This window comes from Falco naumanni, unplaced genomic scaffold (assembly GCF_017639655.2).
Source record: "Falco naumanni isolate bFalNau1 unplaced genomic scaffold, bFalNau1.pat scaffold_112_arrow_pat_ctg1, whole genome shotgun sequence".
Taxonomy (NCBI): Eukaryota; Metazoa; Chordata; class Aves; order Falconiformes; family Falconidae; genus Falco; species Falco naumanni.
In genome coordinates, this window is record NW_024427359.1 from 19,634 (window position 1) to 33,684 (window position 14,051).

The following is a 14,051-nucleotide window of genomic DNA, read 5'->3' on the forward strand; positions in this document are numbered from 1 at the left end:
TTAATTAATCTGTTAATTTTCAGCTTCCTCGCCACAAATTTGAGGCAAAAAATGGAGGAAATAGTTTCAAACCCAACCCTGACGCTGTTTTTTGGTGTTTTTTTTTTTTTCACCAGGCGCTGCAGCAAAGGCACAGCCTCCCCCCGGCCACCTGAAAATTAATTAATTAGGCGCGGGCGGACAAACACAACTGGGTTTGGGTGTTGTTGTTTTTGGGTTTTTTTTAACCAAAATTCCAAGTGTATTTGAACACCCGCTCGGTTTCCGTGAAGCGGTTCCGGTGGAGGAAACGTCTCGACGCTTTAGATTTTGACGACTTGAGCGGCCACACACGGGCTCTTCCGCTCGCCCTCGGTGTCCTCGCGCTGTATGTACAGGCGGCCGTAGGTCCCCCCAACCTGGCCCTTCGTCAGCCGCCCCGGGTTGATGCAGACGCAGCCCAGCACGTCCTGCGGGGGTACGAGAGCGACGGTCACAGAGGTGAGGGCCGGCGGCTGCGGCTACAGCCGACCCAGGCACCAGCAGCCACCCAGCTACAGCCGATCCAGGTGCCGACAGCTGCCCGGCTACAGCTACCCAGTTACAGCTGATCCAGATGCCAACAGCCACCTGGGTACAGCCGATCCAGGCACCTACAGCCACCCGGGTACACCAAATCCAGGCACCTACAGCCGATCCAGGCACTGACAGCCACCTGGCTACAACCACTAGGCTACAGCTGATCCAGGCGCCTACAGCCACGCAGCTACAGCCAATCCAGGCACTGACAGCCACCTGGCTACAACCACTAGGCTACAGCTGATCCAGGCACCGACAGCCACCTGGCTACAACCACTAGGCTACAGCTGATCCAGGCACCTACAGCCACCCAGCTACAGCTGATCCAGCTACAGCCGATCCAGGCACCGACAGCCACCTGGGTACAGCCAATCCAGCTACAGCCACCCGGCTACAGCCGATCCAGGCACTGACAGCCACCTGGGTACAGCCAATCAGCTACAGCCACCCGGCTACAGCCGATCCAGGCACTGACAGCCACCTGGGTACAGCCAATCCAGTTACAGCCACCCGGCTACAGCCGATCCAGGCACTGACAGCCACCTGGGTACAGCCAATCCAGCTACAGTCGATCCCGGCACCGACAGCCACCCGGGTACAGCCAACCTGGATGCCAACCGCTAGCCGGCTACAGCCAATCCAGGCACCGACAGCCACCTGGCTACAGCCAATCCAGGCACCTACAGCCACCAAGCTACAGCCGATCCAGATGCTGACAGTTGATCCGGGTGCCAACAACCGCCTGGCTACAGCTGATCCAGGTGCCAACAACCATCCAGCTACAGCCAATCCAGGCACCAACAGTCACCTGGCTACAGCCACCCAGCTACAGCTGATCCAGCTACAGCCGATCAGGGCACCAACAGCCACCCAGCTACAGCCCCCCAGGCACCAACAGCCACCCGGCTACAGCCACCCAGCTACAGCTGATCCAGCTACAGCCGATCAGGGCACCAACAGCCACCCAGCTACAGCCCCCCAGGCACCAACAGCCACCCGGCTACAGCCACCCAGCTACAGCTGATCCAGCTACAGCCGATCAGGGCACCAACAGCCACCCAGCTACAGCCCCCCAGGCACCAACAGCCACCTGGCTACAGCTGACCGGGACACCGAGAGCTACACCCCCCCAAGCTACAGCCGCTCCCATCACGCTGTACACCAGGTTTTACCCAACCGCATCAAAACCGGGGGTGTGTGCGGGGGTGTTTCAGCCGGGGCTCACACCACCTGACCTTCACAAAGTACCGCAGTTCCGAGGGGGTGACAAGGACATCCGGCGTGACAGGTAACGAGGCGTAGCTGTAGAAGCTCTCGTAGTCAACGTTCAGCTCCTCCGAGGGGGGGTACAATGGGTAGTAACTGCCGGCGACGGGGGAAGAAGAGGTTACCGCAGCCAGGAACAACCACTGTTGCCTGTCGCGACAAGCCTCGGACCAAAGCGGCCGATCGTTTTGGGGTTAAAACCGGTTGTTTCTGCTGCTTGTGCGTGGCCCCAGGTACCCGCTACCTCCGAGGGCAGCTGGGGAAGCCCGACACGCGCCGGTCCAGAGGACTCACAGCGCTAAAACCCTCTGAATCCTGTTTTGAAAAGGTTCTGGAACCCCCAAAAGACATGTTTTGAGATTAAAAAAATATGACTTTAAAGGGGAAGGCGGTGAGAACGGTACAACTTTTCCCTTAATTGGGGAAAAAAAAAAGCTCTTTTTGAGTTCGAGCGGGTGTTTGCACCGAGCCCTCACCTCCGTTGCGTCAGGATGTGCTTGAGGATCCGTGTGAGCCTGTCCGACATCCCAGCGGAGCTGCGAGAGAAAACACACTGAAGTGGCGACGGAAAGGCAGGAAAAAGGGAAAAAAAAACCCCCAAACTCACAGGCTGTGCTGACTAATTAGGCACACAGCCTAATTAACAACCCGGCAGCCACTCCGGTGGGCACCGAGGGATGAAACAAGGTGCTGGAGGCAACAACCGCAGGGAAAAACCCTCCCGGAGATGAGGCTTCCTGCGGCGATCCCATGGATTCAGGGCTGGATCCAGCCGCCGGCGGGAGATCCCTGCGGGAGATCCCTGCTCCGACGCCTTCCCGGATCCCGGCAGCACCCACCTGCTGATCTCCTCGGCGCCCATGTGGAAGAGCAGGTCGGTGGAGGTCAGGCCGAAAACGACGCCGTCGATGTCCAGGGTGCAGGGCTCCGGCACGAAGTGCACGCGCTGGCGGGGACAGGGGGGCACTGTGGGGGGGGGGCTGCACCACTGCCGATACCGCCGGCGCCAAAACAGCCCCAAAATGCTCCAAAGCTGCCCAAAATGCCGTGTTCACGCTGGGATTTCCTCAAATACCCCAGACCTGCCTTAACACGCCCCAAACCTGCCCTAAAACATGCCAAAATGCCCCAAACCTGCCCCAAAAATGCCCCAAAGCCGCCCAAAAATGCCCCAAAGCTGCCCAAAAATGCCCCAAAGCTGCCCAAAAATGCCCCAAAGCTGCCCAAAAATGCCCCAGTCACGCTGGGCTTTCCTCACATACCCCAGATCTGTCCTAAAACCACCCAAACCTGCCCTAAAAAAACCCAAAACGCCCCAAAGCCACCCAAAAATGCCCCAAAGCCACCCAAAAATGCCCCAAAGCCACCCAAAAATGCCCCAGTCACGCTGGGCTTTCCTCACATACCCCAGATCTGTCCTAAAACCACCCAAACCTGCCCTAAAAAAACCCAAAACGCCCCAAAGGCACCCAAAAATGCCCCAAAATGCCATGTTCACGCGCAGTTTCCTCAAATACCCCAGATCTGTCCTAAAACACACCAAACCTGCCCTAAAACACCCCAAAATGCCCCAAAGATGCCCCAAAATGCCCCAAAGACACCCAAAATGCCATGGTCCCACTGGGATTTCCTAAAATGCCCCAAATCTGCCCTAAAACCACCCAAACCTGCCCTAAAACACCCCAAAATGCCCCAGGGCCTTCCTCAAATGCCCCAAATCTGCCCCCAGATGCCCCAAAGCTGCCCCCAAATGCCCCAGTCATGCTGGGATTTCCTCAAATACCCCAAACCCGCCCTAAAACCACCCAAACCTGCCCTAAAACACACCAAAATGCCCCAAAGCCACCCAAAAATGCTGCAGTCATGCTAGGCTTTCCTCAAATGCCCCAAACCTGCCCTAAACCACCCCAAATCTGCCGCCAAACACCCCAGTTCTGCCCCAAAGTTGCCCCAAAATGCCCCAGTCATGCTGGGATTTCCTCAAATACCCCAAACCCGCCCTAAAACCACCCAAACCTGCCCTAAAACACACCAAAATGCCCCAAAGCCACCCAAAAATGCTGCAGTCACCCTGGGCTTTCCTCAAATGCCCCAAACCTGCCCTAAAACACCCCAAATCTGCCGCCAAACACCCCAGTTCTGCCCCAAAGTTGCCCCAAAATGCCCCAGTCACGGTGGGCTTTCCTCAAATACCCCAGATCTTCCCTAAAACCACCCAAACCTGCCCTAAAACACCCCAAATCTGCCGCCAAAGACCCCAGTTCTGCCCCAAAGTTGCCCCAAAATGCCCCAGTCACGGTGGGCTTTCCTCAAATACCCCAGATCTTCCCTAAAACCACCCAAACCTGCCCTAAAACACCCCAAAATGCCCCAAAGCCACCCAAAATGCTGTGTTCACGCTGGGCTTTCTTCAAATACCCCAAATCTGCCCTAAAACACCCCTAAATGCCCCAGGCCCTCCTCAAATGCCCCAAAATACCCCCAGATCTGCCCTAAAATACCCCAAAATGCCCCAAAGCCACCCCAAAATGCCCCAGGCTTTCCTCAAATGCCCCAGATCTGCCCCAAATCTGCCCAAAAATGCTGTGTTCACGCTGGGCTTTCTTCAAATACCCCAAATCTGCCCCAAACCTGCCCTAAAACACCCCTAAATGCCCCAGGCCCTCCTCAAATGCCCCAAACCTGCCCTAAAATACCCCAAAATGCCCCAGGCTTTCCTCCAATGCCCCAGATCTGCCCTAAATCTGCCCCAAAATGCCCCAAATCTTCCCCAAAACACCCCAAAGCCCCCCAGGACTGCTGCGCTCACGCTGGGCTTTCCTCACATACCCCAAATCTTCTGGGTGGACAAAAAACGTTAGGAAAAAAAAAAAAAAAAACCACAAAAATAAAAAAAAGGGGGAATTTCAGCCTAAAACTGGGGGAGGGTGGCTGGAAATGGAGCGTTAATTGGTGGTTTTGGGGTAAAAAAAAAATAAAATAAAATAAAATAAAAAAATGGGGTTGCAAGGGGGGGGGTGTCGGTACCGGTTTGTCGTCCTTGGGCAGGTCGGGGTAGAGGAACGGCGGCTGCGGGTAGATGAAGTCGTGGTGGGCATCCCGCAGCGAGGGGACGAAGACGAGCTGGGAGCCGGCGCTGCCGGAAAAAAAGAGGGAAAAACGGGAAATTCAGGGACGAAGATAAATCAAAAATCGGCGCTGCTGGAAAAAAAAACGGGAGATTAAGGGACAAAGATCAGCCAAGAGCCGGTGCTGTCGGAAAAAAGAAGGAAAAAACGGGAGATTAAAGATGAAGACGAGCCTGAGAGCCGGTGCTGTCGGAAAAAAGAAGGGAAAATGGGAAATTAAGGGACAAAGACAAGCCTGAGAGCTGGTGCTATCGGAAAAAACAGGGGAAAATGGTAGATTAAGGGATGAAGATAAGCCAAAAATTGGAGCTGCTGGAAAAAACAGGGAAAAAACGGGAGATTAAGGGACAAAGACAAGCCTGAGAGCCGGCGGTGTCAGAAAAAAGAGGGAAAAATGGGAGATTAAAGATGAAGACGAGCCTGAGAGCTGGTGCTGTCGGAAAAAAGAGGGAAAAATGGGAGATTAAGGGATGAAGATAATCCAAAAAATGGAGCTGCTGGAAAAAACAGGGAAAAAACGGGAGATTAAGGGACAAAGACGAGCCTGAGAGCTGGCACAACCGGAAAAAAAAAGAGGAAAAAACGAGATTAAAGATGAAGATGAGCCTGAGAGCTGGTGCTGTCGGAAAAAACAGGGGAAAATGGTAGATTAAGGGATGAAGATAAGCCAAAAATTGGAGCTGCTGGAAAAAACAGGGAAAAAACGGGAGATTAAGGGACAAAGACGAGCCTGAGAGCCGGCGGTGTCGGAAAAAAAGAGGGAAAAATGGGAGATTAAAGATGAAGACGAGCCTGAGAGCTGGTGCTGTCGGAAAAAACAGGGAAAAATGGGAGATTAAGGGATGAAGATAATCCAAAATTGGAGCTGGTGGAAAAAACAGGGAAAAAACGGGAGATTAAGGGACAAAGACGAGCCTGAGAGCCGGCACAACCGGAAAAAACAGAGGAAAAAATGAGATTAAAGATGAAGATAAGCCTGAGAGCTGGTGCTGTCGGAAAAAACAGGGAAAAATGGGAAATTAAGGGATGAAGATAAAACTAAAATTGGCGCTGCTGGAAAAAGCAAGAGAAAAAACGGGAGATTAAGGGACAAAGACGAGCCAAGAGCCGGCGCTGGTGGAAAAAAAAGGGAAAAAATGGGAGATTAAAGACGAAGATGAGCCTGAGAGCTGGCGCTGTCGGAAAAATGGGGAAAAACGGGAGATTAAAGACGAAAACAGGCTTGAGAGCCAGTGCCATTGGAAAAAAGAGGGAAAAAATGGGAGATTAAGGGACGAGGATGAGCCAAGAATTGGCGCTGCTGTAAAAAACAGGGAAAAAATGGGAGATTAAAGGTGAAGACGAGCCTGAGAGCTGGTGCTTTCGGAAAAAAGAGGGAAAAATGGGAGATTAAGGGATGAAGATAAACCAAAAATTGGAGCTGCTGGAAAAAACAGGGAAAAACCGGGAGATTAAGGGATGAAGACAAGCCAAGAGCCAGCGCTGGTGGAAAAAAAGAGGGGAAAAATGGGAAATTAAAGATGAAGACGAGTCTGAGAGCTGGCGCTGCTGGAAAAATGGGGAAAAACGGGAGATTAAGGGATGAAAATAAACCAAAAGTTGGAGCTGCCGGAAAAAACAGGGGAAAAATGGGAGATTAAGGGACAAAGACGAGCCTGAGAGCTGGCACTGCCAGAAAAAAGAGGAAAAAATGGGAGATCAAAGATAAAGACGAGCCAAAAGTTGGCGCTGCTGGAAAAAACAGGGAAAAACCAGGAGATTACGGGACAAAGATGAGCCAAAAGTCGGTGGTGTCGGAAAAAGGAGGGAAAAAACGGGAGATTAAAGAGAAAGACGAGCCTGAGAGCCGGTGCTGTCGGAAAAAAAGAGGGGAAAATGGGAAATTAAAGGATGAAGATAAGCCAAAAATCAGCACTGCTGGAAAAAACGGAAAAAATGGGAGATTAAGGGACAAAGACAAGCCTGAGAGCTGGTGGTGTCGGAAAAAAGAGGGAAAAATGGGAGATTTAGGGATGAAGATAAGCCAAAAATTGGAGCTGCTGGAAAAAACAGGGAAAAAACGGGAGATTAAGGGATGAAGACAAGCCAAGAGCCAGCACTGGTGGAAAAAAAGAGGGGAAAAATGGGAAATTAAAGATGAAGACGAGTCTGAGAGCTGGCGCTGCTGGAAAAATGGGGAAAAATGGGAGATTAAGGGATGAAAATAAACCAAAAGTTGGAGCTGCCGGAAAAAACGGAAAAAATGGGAGATTAAGGGACAAAGACAAGCCTGAGAGCCGGTGGTGTCGGAAAAAAGAGGGAAAAATGGGAGATTTAGGGATGAAGACAAGCCAAAAATTAGAGCTGGTGGAAAAAACAGGGAAAAAATGGGAGATTAAAGGATAAAGAGAAGCCAAGAGCCGGCGCTGTCGGAAAATCCATGGAAAACCGGGCGATTAATTCCCAGGTGGAGCCGAGCCACGTCCCCACACGGCCCGTCCGGGGGCATCCCGGTAGCAAGAAGCCCCCAAATCTCCCCAAAATCTCCCCAAATCCCCCCAAATCTGGGGTTTGTTGACAGCGAGAGGACAAGGGCGGCGCATCCCGGTCCCTGCCGGCGGGAAGGGACAGAAAAGAACGGGGGGAAAAAAAAAAAAAAGCAACAAACCGACAAAAATCGCCAAGCGGTTCCCGGTTCATTTTTCCTCGGATTTAATAAATTTTATTTTATAGGAAAAAAAAAAACCCAAAAAACGTTAGAAATGCAGCCAGCCGCATGCGCCCGCCACCCGAAGCCGTTTCACTGCCCGTGATGAGATTTTCAACCAAAATCTCCCGATTTTCCCCCATCCGCTGCCTGTTTCTGCCACGGGAATGGGCAGAACCCCCCCCGTGCGGAGCCCGTTTTGGGGTAAAAAGTGGAATTTTCCGGCAAAAACAGGAATTTCCTGCCATCCCCACCTCCTCGTCCCTTCGATGATCATCTTGAGGCAGAGCTTGAAGACCTCCCCGAAGGACGCCAGCAGCTGGCAGGTCTAAAATTGAGGGAAAAAAAACGAGATTTCAACAATTCCCCCTTTTTTTGGGGGTGGGGGAGGGGACACCAGCCACCCCACCCCCCACATCCTTCCGCACTCCGGATAAATCCCCCCCCCAAATCCACACGCAGGCTGGAATTTGGGGGGAACCCCCCCACCCTGCTGCGGGGTTTTGGGGTGACCCATCCCCCCCCCCGACCCCCCCCCCTCACCTCCACTTGCTCGTGTTTCGCATCCAGGAACGGCCCAAACTGCGAAAAAACGGTGAAAAATCAGAAAAAAACACCCCGCAGGCGGCTTCACACACACACACACACCCCCCCCCAGCTCTCGGAAAACACCTTAAACCTCCCGGAAAAAGGTATTTTTGTTATGATTTTTGTTAATGAAGCTCAATTTTAGCCAGAAAACGGGGAGGTGTTGTCACTTTAGGGTGAAAAACGGGTGGTTTTGTCACTTTAGGGTGAAAAACGGGTATTTTGGGGTCACGCCCTCCCCTCAGCACCGTTTTTAACGCTGATTTTCACCGTTTTAAGCGTTTCCGCGCCGCGCTTTCTACTTTCCTAATATAGAAAGGGTTGAATTAACGGAAATAATTAAACTGGGGGGGGGGGTCCCCCCAGTCCCGAGGTGGGGGGGGACGGACCCCCCCGCCGCCCCTCACCAGGACGCAGACGTCGGGGCGGTCGCGGCCGATCACCTCGATGAGGTCGACGAGCGGATCGTAGGCGATGCTGTCGGAGGTGGTGTAGGGCCCGCAGGCCACCAGCACCATCCTCTGCTCTGCGGGGCCCCCCCCCAAAAAAAAACCACATTTTGGGGATAAAAAAGCACATTTTGGGGGCAACAACCCCCAAAAAAACTTCCTTTTTTTTTTTTTTTTTTTTTTTTTTTTTACGCGCCCGGGGCTCACCTGGGCACGGCTCCGGCGGCGTGTGGAAGGGCAGGGGGACCCCCTGTGTATAGAAAAAATGAAATAACTCTTAAAATTCTCTTTTTTTCCCCAAAAAAACCAGCCCCCGGCGGCCCCCTGTGGATAGAAAAAATGAACTAACTCTTAAAATTCTCTTTTTTTTCCCCCAAAAAACCAGCCCCCGGCGGCCCCCTGTGGATAGAAAAAATGGAAATAACTCTTAAAATTCTCTTTTTTTCCCCAAAAAACCAGCCCCCAGCGGCCCCCTGTGGATAGAAAAAATGAACTAACTCTTAAAATTCTCTTTTTTTCCCCAAAAAAACCAGCCCCTGGCGGCCCCCTGTGGATAGAAAAAATGAACCAACTCTTAAAATTCTCTTTTTTTCCCCCAAAAAACCAGCCCCCGGCGGCCCCCTGTGGATAGAAAAAATGAAATAACTCTTAAAATTCTCTTTTTTTCCCCAAAAAAACCCAGCCCCCGGCAGCCCCCTGTGGATAGAAAAAATGAAATAACTCTTAAAATTCTCTTTTTTTCCCCCAAAAAACAGCCCCCGGCGGCCCCCTGTGGATAGAAAAAATGAACTAACTCTTAAAATTCTCTTTTTTTCCCCAAAAAAACCAGCCCCCGGCGGCCCCCTGTGGATAGAAAAAATGAAATAACTCTTAAAATTCTCTTTTTTTCCCCAAAAAAACCAGCCCCCGGCGGCCCCCTGTGGATAGAAAAAATGAACTAACTCTTAAAATTCTCTTTTTTTCCCCCAAAAAACCAGCCCCCGGCGGCCCCCTGTGGATAGAAAAAATGTAATAACTCTTAAAACTCTCTTTTTTTCCCCAAAAAAACCAGCCCCTGGCGGCCCCCTGTGGATAGAAAAAATGAAATAACTCTTAAAATTCTCTTTTTTTCCCCAAAAAAACCAGCCCCCGGCGGCCCCCTGTGGATAGAAAAAATGAAATAACTCTTAAAATTCTCTTTTTTTCCCCCAAAAAAACCAGCCCCCGGCGGCGACCGCCCTCACCTCGTAGAGCTTCGAGACCACCAGGCTCTTCCCGGTGCTGTTGGTCCCCTCCAGCGCCACGACCTACAGGTGGGGGAGGGGGGAGAAAACGGCGTGGGGATGCCAAATGGGGGGGGGTGGTGGGGGGAGGGGGAAGGTTGGGGTGTTGCCCTGCCCCCCTCCCCCCCAACCCCCCACACCTGGCCGGGAAAAAGGGAATATTCCTTCAGCTCCGAGAGGTCCAGGGGTATCTGCCCCCCCCCGGAGTGTTCCCGGTCCCCCTCCAGCACCACCGATTTGGCGTTGAGTTTGCCGTTGCTGTCGCAACCGATTTGGCCCAGCACCGTCACCGGTTCCTGGAGGGTTAAAATAAATAAAATTTATGAATAAATTTACAAATAAATTTATTTATAAATAAAATAAAATTTAAAAAAAAAATTAAAAAAATTAAAAAAATAAAATAAAAAAAATAAAAAAAATAAAATAAAAGAAATTAAAAAAATAAAAATAAAAATAAAAAAAAATTAAAAAAATAAAACAAAAAAAATAAAAAAAATAAAAAAAATTAAAAATAAAAATAAAAATAAAAATAAAAAAAAAATTAAAAAAAAAAATACCCCAAATGATCGATTTTACCCTCCAAAAATTCAAAATATCCCCCGGGAAAAGGGGTGGGGGGTGGGGCGGCGGGGTTCACCTGCGCTGGGAGGGAGACGGAGGCGAAGTCCTCCAGGTGATGGTGGCTCTTCAGCGCATCGCCCAGTTCCTCCATCCTCCACAACAACACTGGGGGGGGGGGAGGGGCAGCAGGGGGAGGGGTGCACAGCGGCGTCACCCCCACCCCAAACCACAGGGTAACCCCCAAATCCAGGCAGGGACCCCCCCAACCCCACCCCCACCCCCACCTCGGTGGTGGCGTCACCTTCCCGGATGTCCAGCGCTTTCTGGAACATGAATTTGTAACTTTTCAGCAGGTTTTCGTCCGGGGAACCGTGAAGTTTCAGGGCGCAACCACCACCGCTACCGCCACCGCCGCTACCGCCACCGCCGCCGCCGCCGCTCCACGAGGGACCCCGGGTGGCACCGAACGAGGCCACCACCTCGCCCCGGCTGCCGCGCACGGCGTATTTTTGGGAGGGGGTGACGCTGCGGAGACAAAAAAAAAAAAAAAACAAAAAAAAAATTTAAAAAAAAAAAAAAATTAAAAAAAAAAAAATAAAAAGGAGGTCACGGTGACAGCGGTAGCGGCGGCACCGATTTACCTCGGGGAGAGGCTCCCGGGAGAAAAAAGCGCGTAGGGGCTGCGGGAAGACAGAAATCGTTTGCGCCGGGGGGGTTCCGGGGTGGAATTCCCATTTTTTTGGGATTGCTGTAAGAAAAAGAAATCAAATTTGTAAGAAACTATGGACTGGGATATTGTTTATTAAGATTTACGTTAAGCATAATGTAAAGACTAGGCGCCAGATGATCAATTGTGGTCTCAATTTATAACAAAATTATAAAAAAAAAAGCCGGAGGGAGGGAGGGGGGGGCGGCGGTTTGGGCCAAAAAAACGGTGATTTTTGGACCTGCCGGCACCCACCTTGCCCGGCGTCGCGTAGACGTCCAGCAGCTCATCCTCCTCTTCCTCCTCCAGGCTGGGGCGGCTCGTTAAGGGCCACCCAAAGGTTCCTCCCGTTAATTAGCGCTAACGAATCGTTTGGCAACGGGGGTGGGGGAAGGGGATCCCCCCCCCTCCCCCCCTCCCCCCCTCCCCCCCTCCAGGCCAGTAAAACCCCGTTTTTTTCGCAGGAATCCCCCCCAAAACCGTGAGGATACAGCTGGTGGAGCGTGTGGACGTCGTGGAAGGCGCCGCCGCGGTTGTCCCTTTTCCGGGGGACCCTGCCACCCCCCCTGGCCAGGACCTGCGGGAGGAGGGGGGTGAGTGTGTCCCCCCAAAAAGCTGCCGGGGTGGGGGAGGGGAGGGGAGACCCCAGCCCCAATATTCACCTCGTGCTCGAAGGCGTCGAGGCTGGCGGCGGAGAGTTGGGGGCCCAGGTCCTTGGAGGTGACAAACGCCAACAGCTCGTTGGCCAACGCCACCGGCCCCAGCCCGTGCGTCAGGCACAGCTCCAGCACTGCGGGGGAGGGGTGAGCGGACCCCAGACCCAAAAAAAGGGACCCCAGACCCTCAAAAAGGGGCCCCAGACCCCCAAAAAGGGGCCCCGGAGCCTCAAAAAGGGACCCCAGACCCTCAAAAAGGGACCCCAGAGCCCAAGAAAGGGACCCCAGACCCTCAAAAAGGGACCCCAGAGCCTAAAAAAAGGGGCCCCAGAGCCCCTAAAAGGGACCCCAGAGCAGAAAAAACGGACCCCAGACCCTCAAAAAGGGACCCCGGACCCCAAAAAAGGGACCCCAGACCCTCAAAAAGGGGCCCCAGACCCTCAAAAAGGACCCCAGACCCTCAAAAAGGGACCCCAGACCCTCAAAAAGGGACCCCAGACCCTCAAAAAGGGACCCCGGACCCCAAAAAAGGGACCCCAGACCCTCAAAAAGGGACCCCAGAGCCCAAAAAAGGGACCCCAGAGCCTCAAAAAGGGACCCCAGAGCCCCAAAAAGGGACCCCAGAGCCCCAAAAAGGGACCCCAGAGCCCCAAAAAGGGACCCCAGACCCTCAAAAAGGGGCCCCGGAGCCTCAAAAAGGGGCCCCAGACCCCAAAAAAGGGGCCCCAGAGCCTCAAAAAGGGGCCCCAGACCCCAAAAAAGGGGCCCCAGAGCCCCAAAAAGGGACCCCAGACCCTCAAAAAGGGGCCCCGGAGCCCAAAAAAGGGACCCCAGAGCCCCCCAAAAAAGGGACCCCAGAGCCCCCCAAAAAAGGGACCCCAGAGCCCCCCAAAAAGGGACCCCAGACCCTCAAAAAGGACCCCAGACCCTCAAAAAGGGACCCCAGAGCCCCAAAAAGGGACCCCAGAGCCCAAAAAAGGGACCCCAGACCCCCAAAAAGGGACCCCAGACCCCCAAAAAGGGACCCCAGACCCCCAAAAAGGGACCCCAGACTGCCCTAAACATACCCCAACCCCACCCAAAGGACCCCAGACCCCCCCAAAGGACCCCAGACCATCAAAAAGGGACCCCGGACCATCAAAAAGGGACCCCGGACCACCAAAAAGGGATCCCGGACCCCCCAAATGGACCCCAGACCCCCCAAAAAGGAACTCCAACCTGTCCAAAATGGACCCCAGGCCCCCAAAATATGCCCCACCCCCCCAAGCATACCCCAGCCCCCCCCGAGGGACCCCAATCTCCCCCTAGATAGACCCAAATCCCCCCCAAATGTGCCCCAGCACCCCCCCAAACCCCTCCCCTGACACCCCCAGACCCCCAATACCCCCTCAAACACCCCCCGAACACCCACAACCCCCACCCCCAAACATCCCCAGCCCCCTCCCCTGACACCCCCACCCCCCAGCCCCCCTTCAACCACCCCCCCAACGCCCCCACCCCCACCCCCACATCCAGCCCAGCCCCCCTCCCCTGCCACACCCACCCCCCAACCCCCCCCAACGCCCCACCCCCACACACACATCCAGCCCAGCCCCCTCCCCTGCCACATCCCCCCCAGCCCCCCCCCCCCCCAGCGCCCCCCGCGCCTCACGCCTGGCGGGCAGGTCCTCGTCCTGGCAGCGCAGCTCGAACAGGCGCAGCTCCCGCAGCAGCTCCCGCAGCATCGCCTCGGGCCCCCCCTCCCCCTCCCCCTCCTCGGGACCCCCCGGGCCCCCCCCCGCCCCCCCCCCGGCGCCCCCCTCCCCCGCCCCGGTCCCGGCCGCCGCCATGTCCCGCCCGCCCGGCAGCGCCACGCTCGGCGGCAGCGGGGCGGGGCTATGCAAATCGCGGGGGTGAATAGGCCAGTGGGAGGAGGAGGGGCGGGGCTACGTAGGTACGGTGCTTAACAGGCCAATGGGAGGCGGAGGGGCGGGCGGGGGGCGCGGCTATGCAGATAGCGAGGGTGAACAGGCCAAAGGAGGGGGCGGGGCTATGCAGATAGCGAGGGTGAACAGGCCAATGGGAGGGGCGGGAGGAAAACGGCGGGAGTTTTCCCGCGCTCCCGGAAGCTCCTCGCGGCGCTGAGCGGGGACGCGGCGGGATCGGCCCGGCGGGATCCACTCTGGTCACTGGCGGGATCCACCCCGGTCAT

At 54.2% G+C, this 14,051-nt stretch overlaps 1 protein-coding gene across 2 annotated transcripts; it reads right to left on the reverse strand.

Annotated features, from left to right (window-relative positions):
- Positions 1-203: 203 nt before the first annotated feature.
- On the reverse strand, positions 204-13,623 carry POLA2 (DNA polymerase alpha 2, accessory subunit). Of its 2 annotated transcripts, XM_040581318.1 has the most exons (19): positions 13,512-13,623; positions 11,867-11,994; positions 11,696-11,781; positions 11,460-11,514; positions 11,140-11,246; positions 10,923-11,023; positions 10,800-10,889; positions 10,575-10,663; positions 10,078-10,233; positions 9,899-9,961; positions 8,883-8,925; positions 8,634-8,752; positions 8,182-8,220; positions 7,893-7,966; positions 4,852-4,960; positions 2,664-2,770; positions 2,301-2,360; positions 1,794-1,920; positions 204-449 (listed from the first exon to the last, which is right to left on the reverse strand). In XM_040581318.1, exons 1-19 carry the CDS (start codon positions 13,582-13,584, stop codon positions 303-305), a joined length of 1,773 nt encoding a protein of 590 aa, XP_040437252.1. In that variant the 5' UTR covers positions 13,585-13,623; the 3' UTR covers positions 204-302. The 2 variants fall into 2 exon arrangements, with proteins under 2 accessions (XP_040437252.1, XP_040437251.1); XM_040581317.1 differs by having other exon boundaries at positions 10,800-11,023.
- Between the last annotated feature and the right edge of the window lie 428 nt (positions 13,624-14,051).

What these genes read in the sequence shown, in the direction of transcription:
- POLA2 (XM_040581317.1), bottom strand. Translation starts at nt 13,584, where the DNA reads ATGCTGCGGGAGCTGCTGCGGGAGCTGCGCCTGTTCGAGCTGCGCTGC. An exon ending in AGCGCTGGACATCCGGGAAG is followed by an intron (nt 10,664 to 10,799) that starts GTGACGCCACCA and finishes CCCCCCCCCCAG; the next exon opens with TGTTGTTGTGGAGGATGGAG. An exon ending in TGGTCTCGAAGCTCTACGAG is followed by an intron (nt 8,926 to 9,898) that starts GTGAGGGCGGTC and finishes TTCTATACACAG; the next exon opens with GGGGTCCCCCTGCCCTTCCA.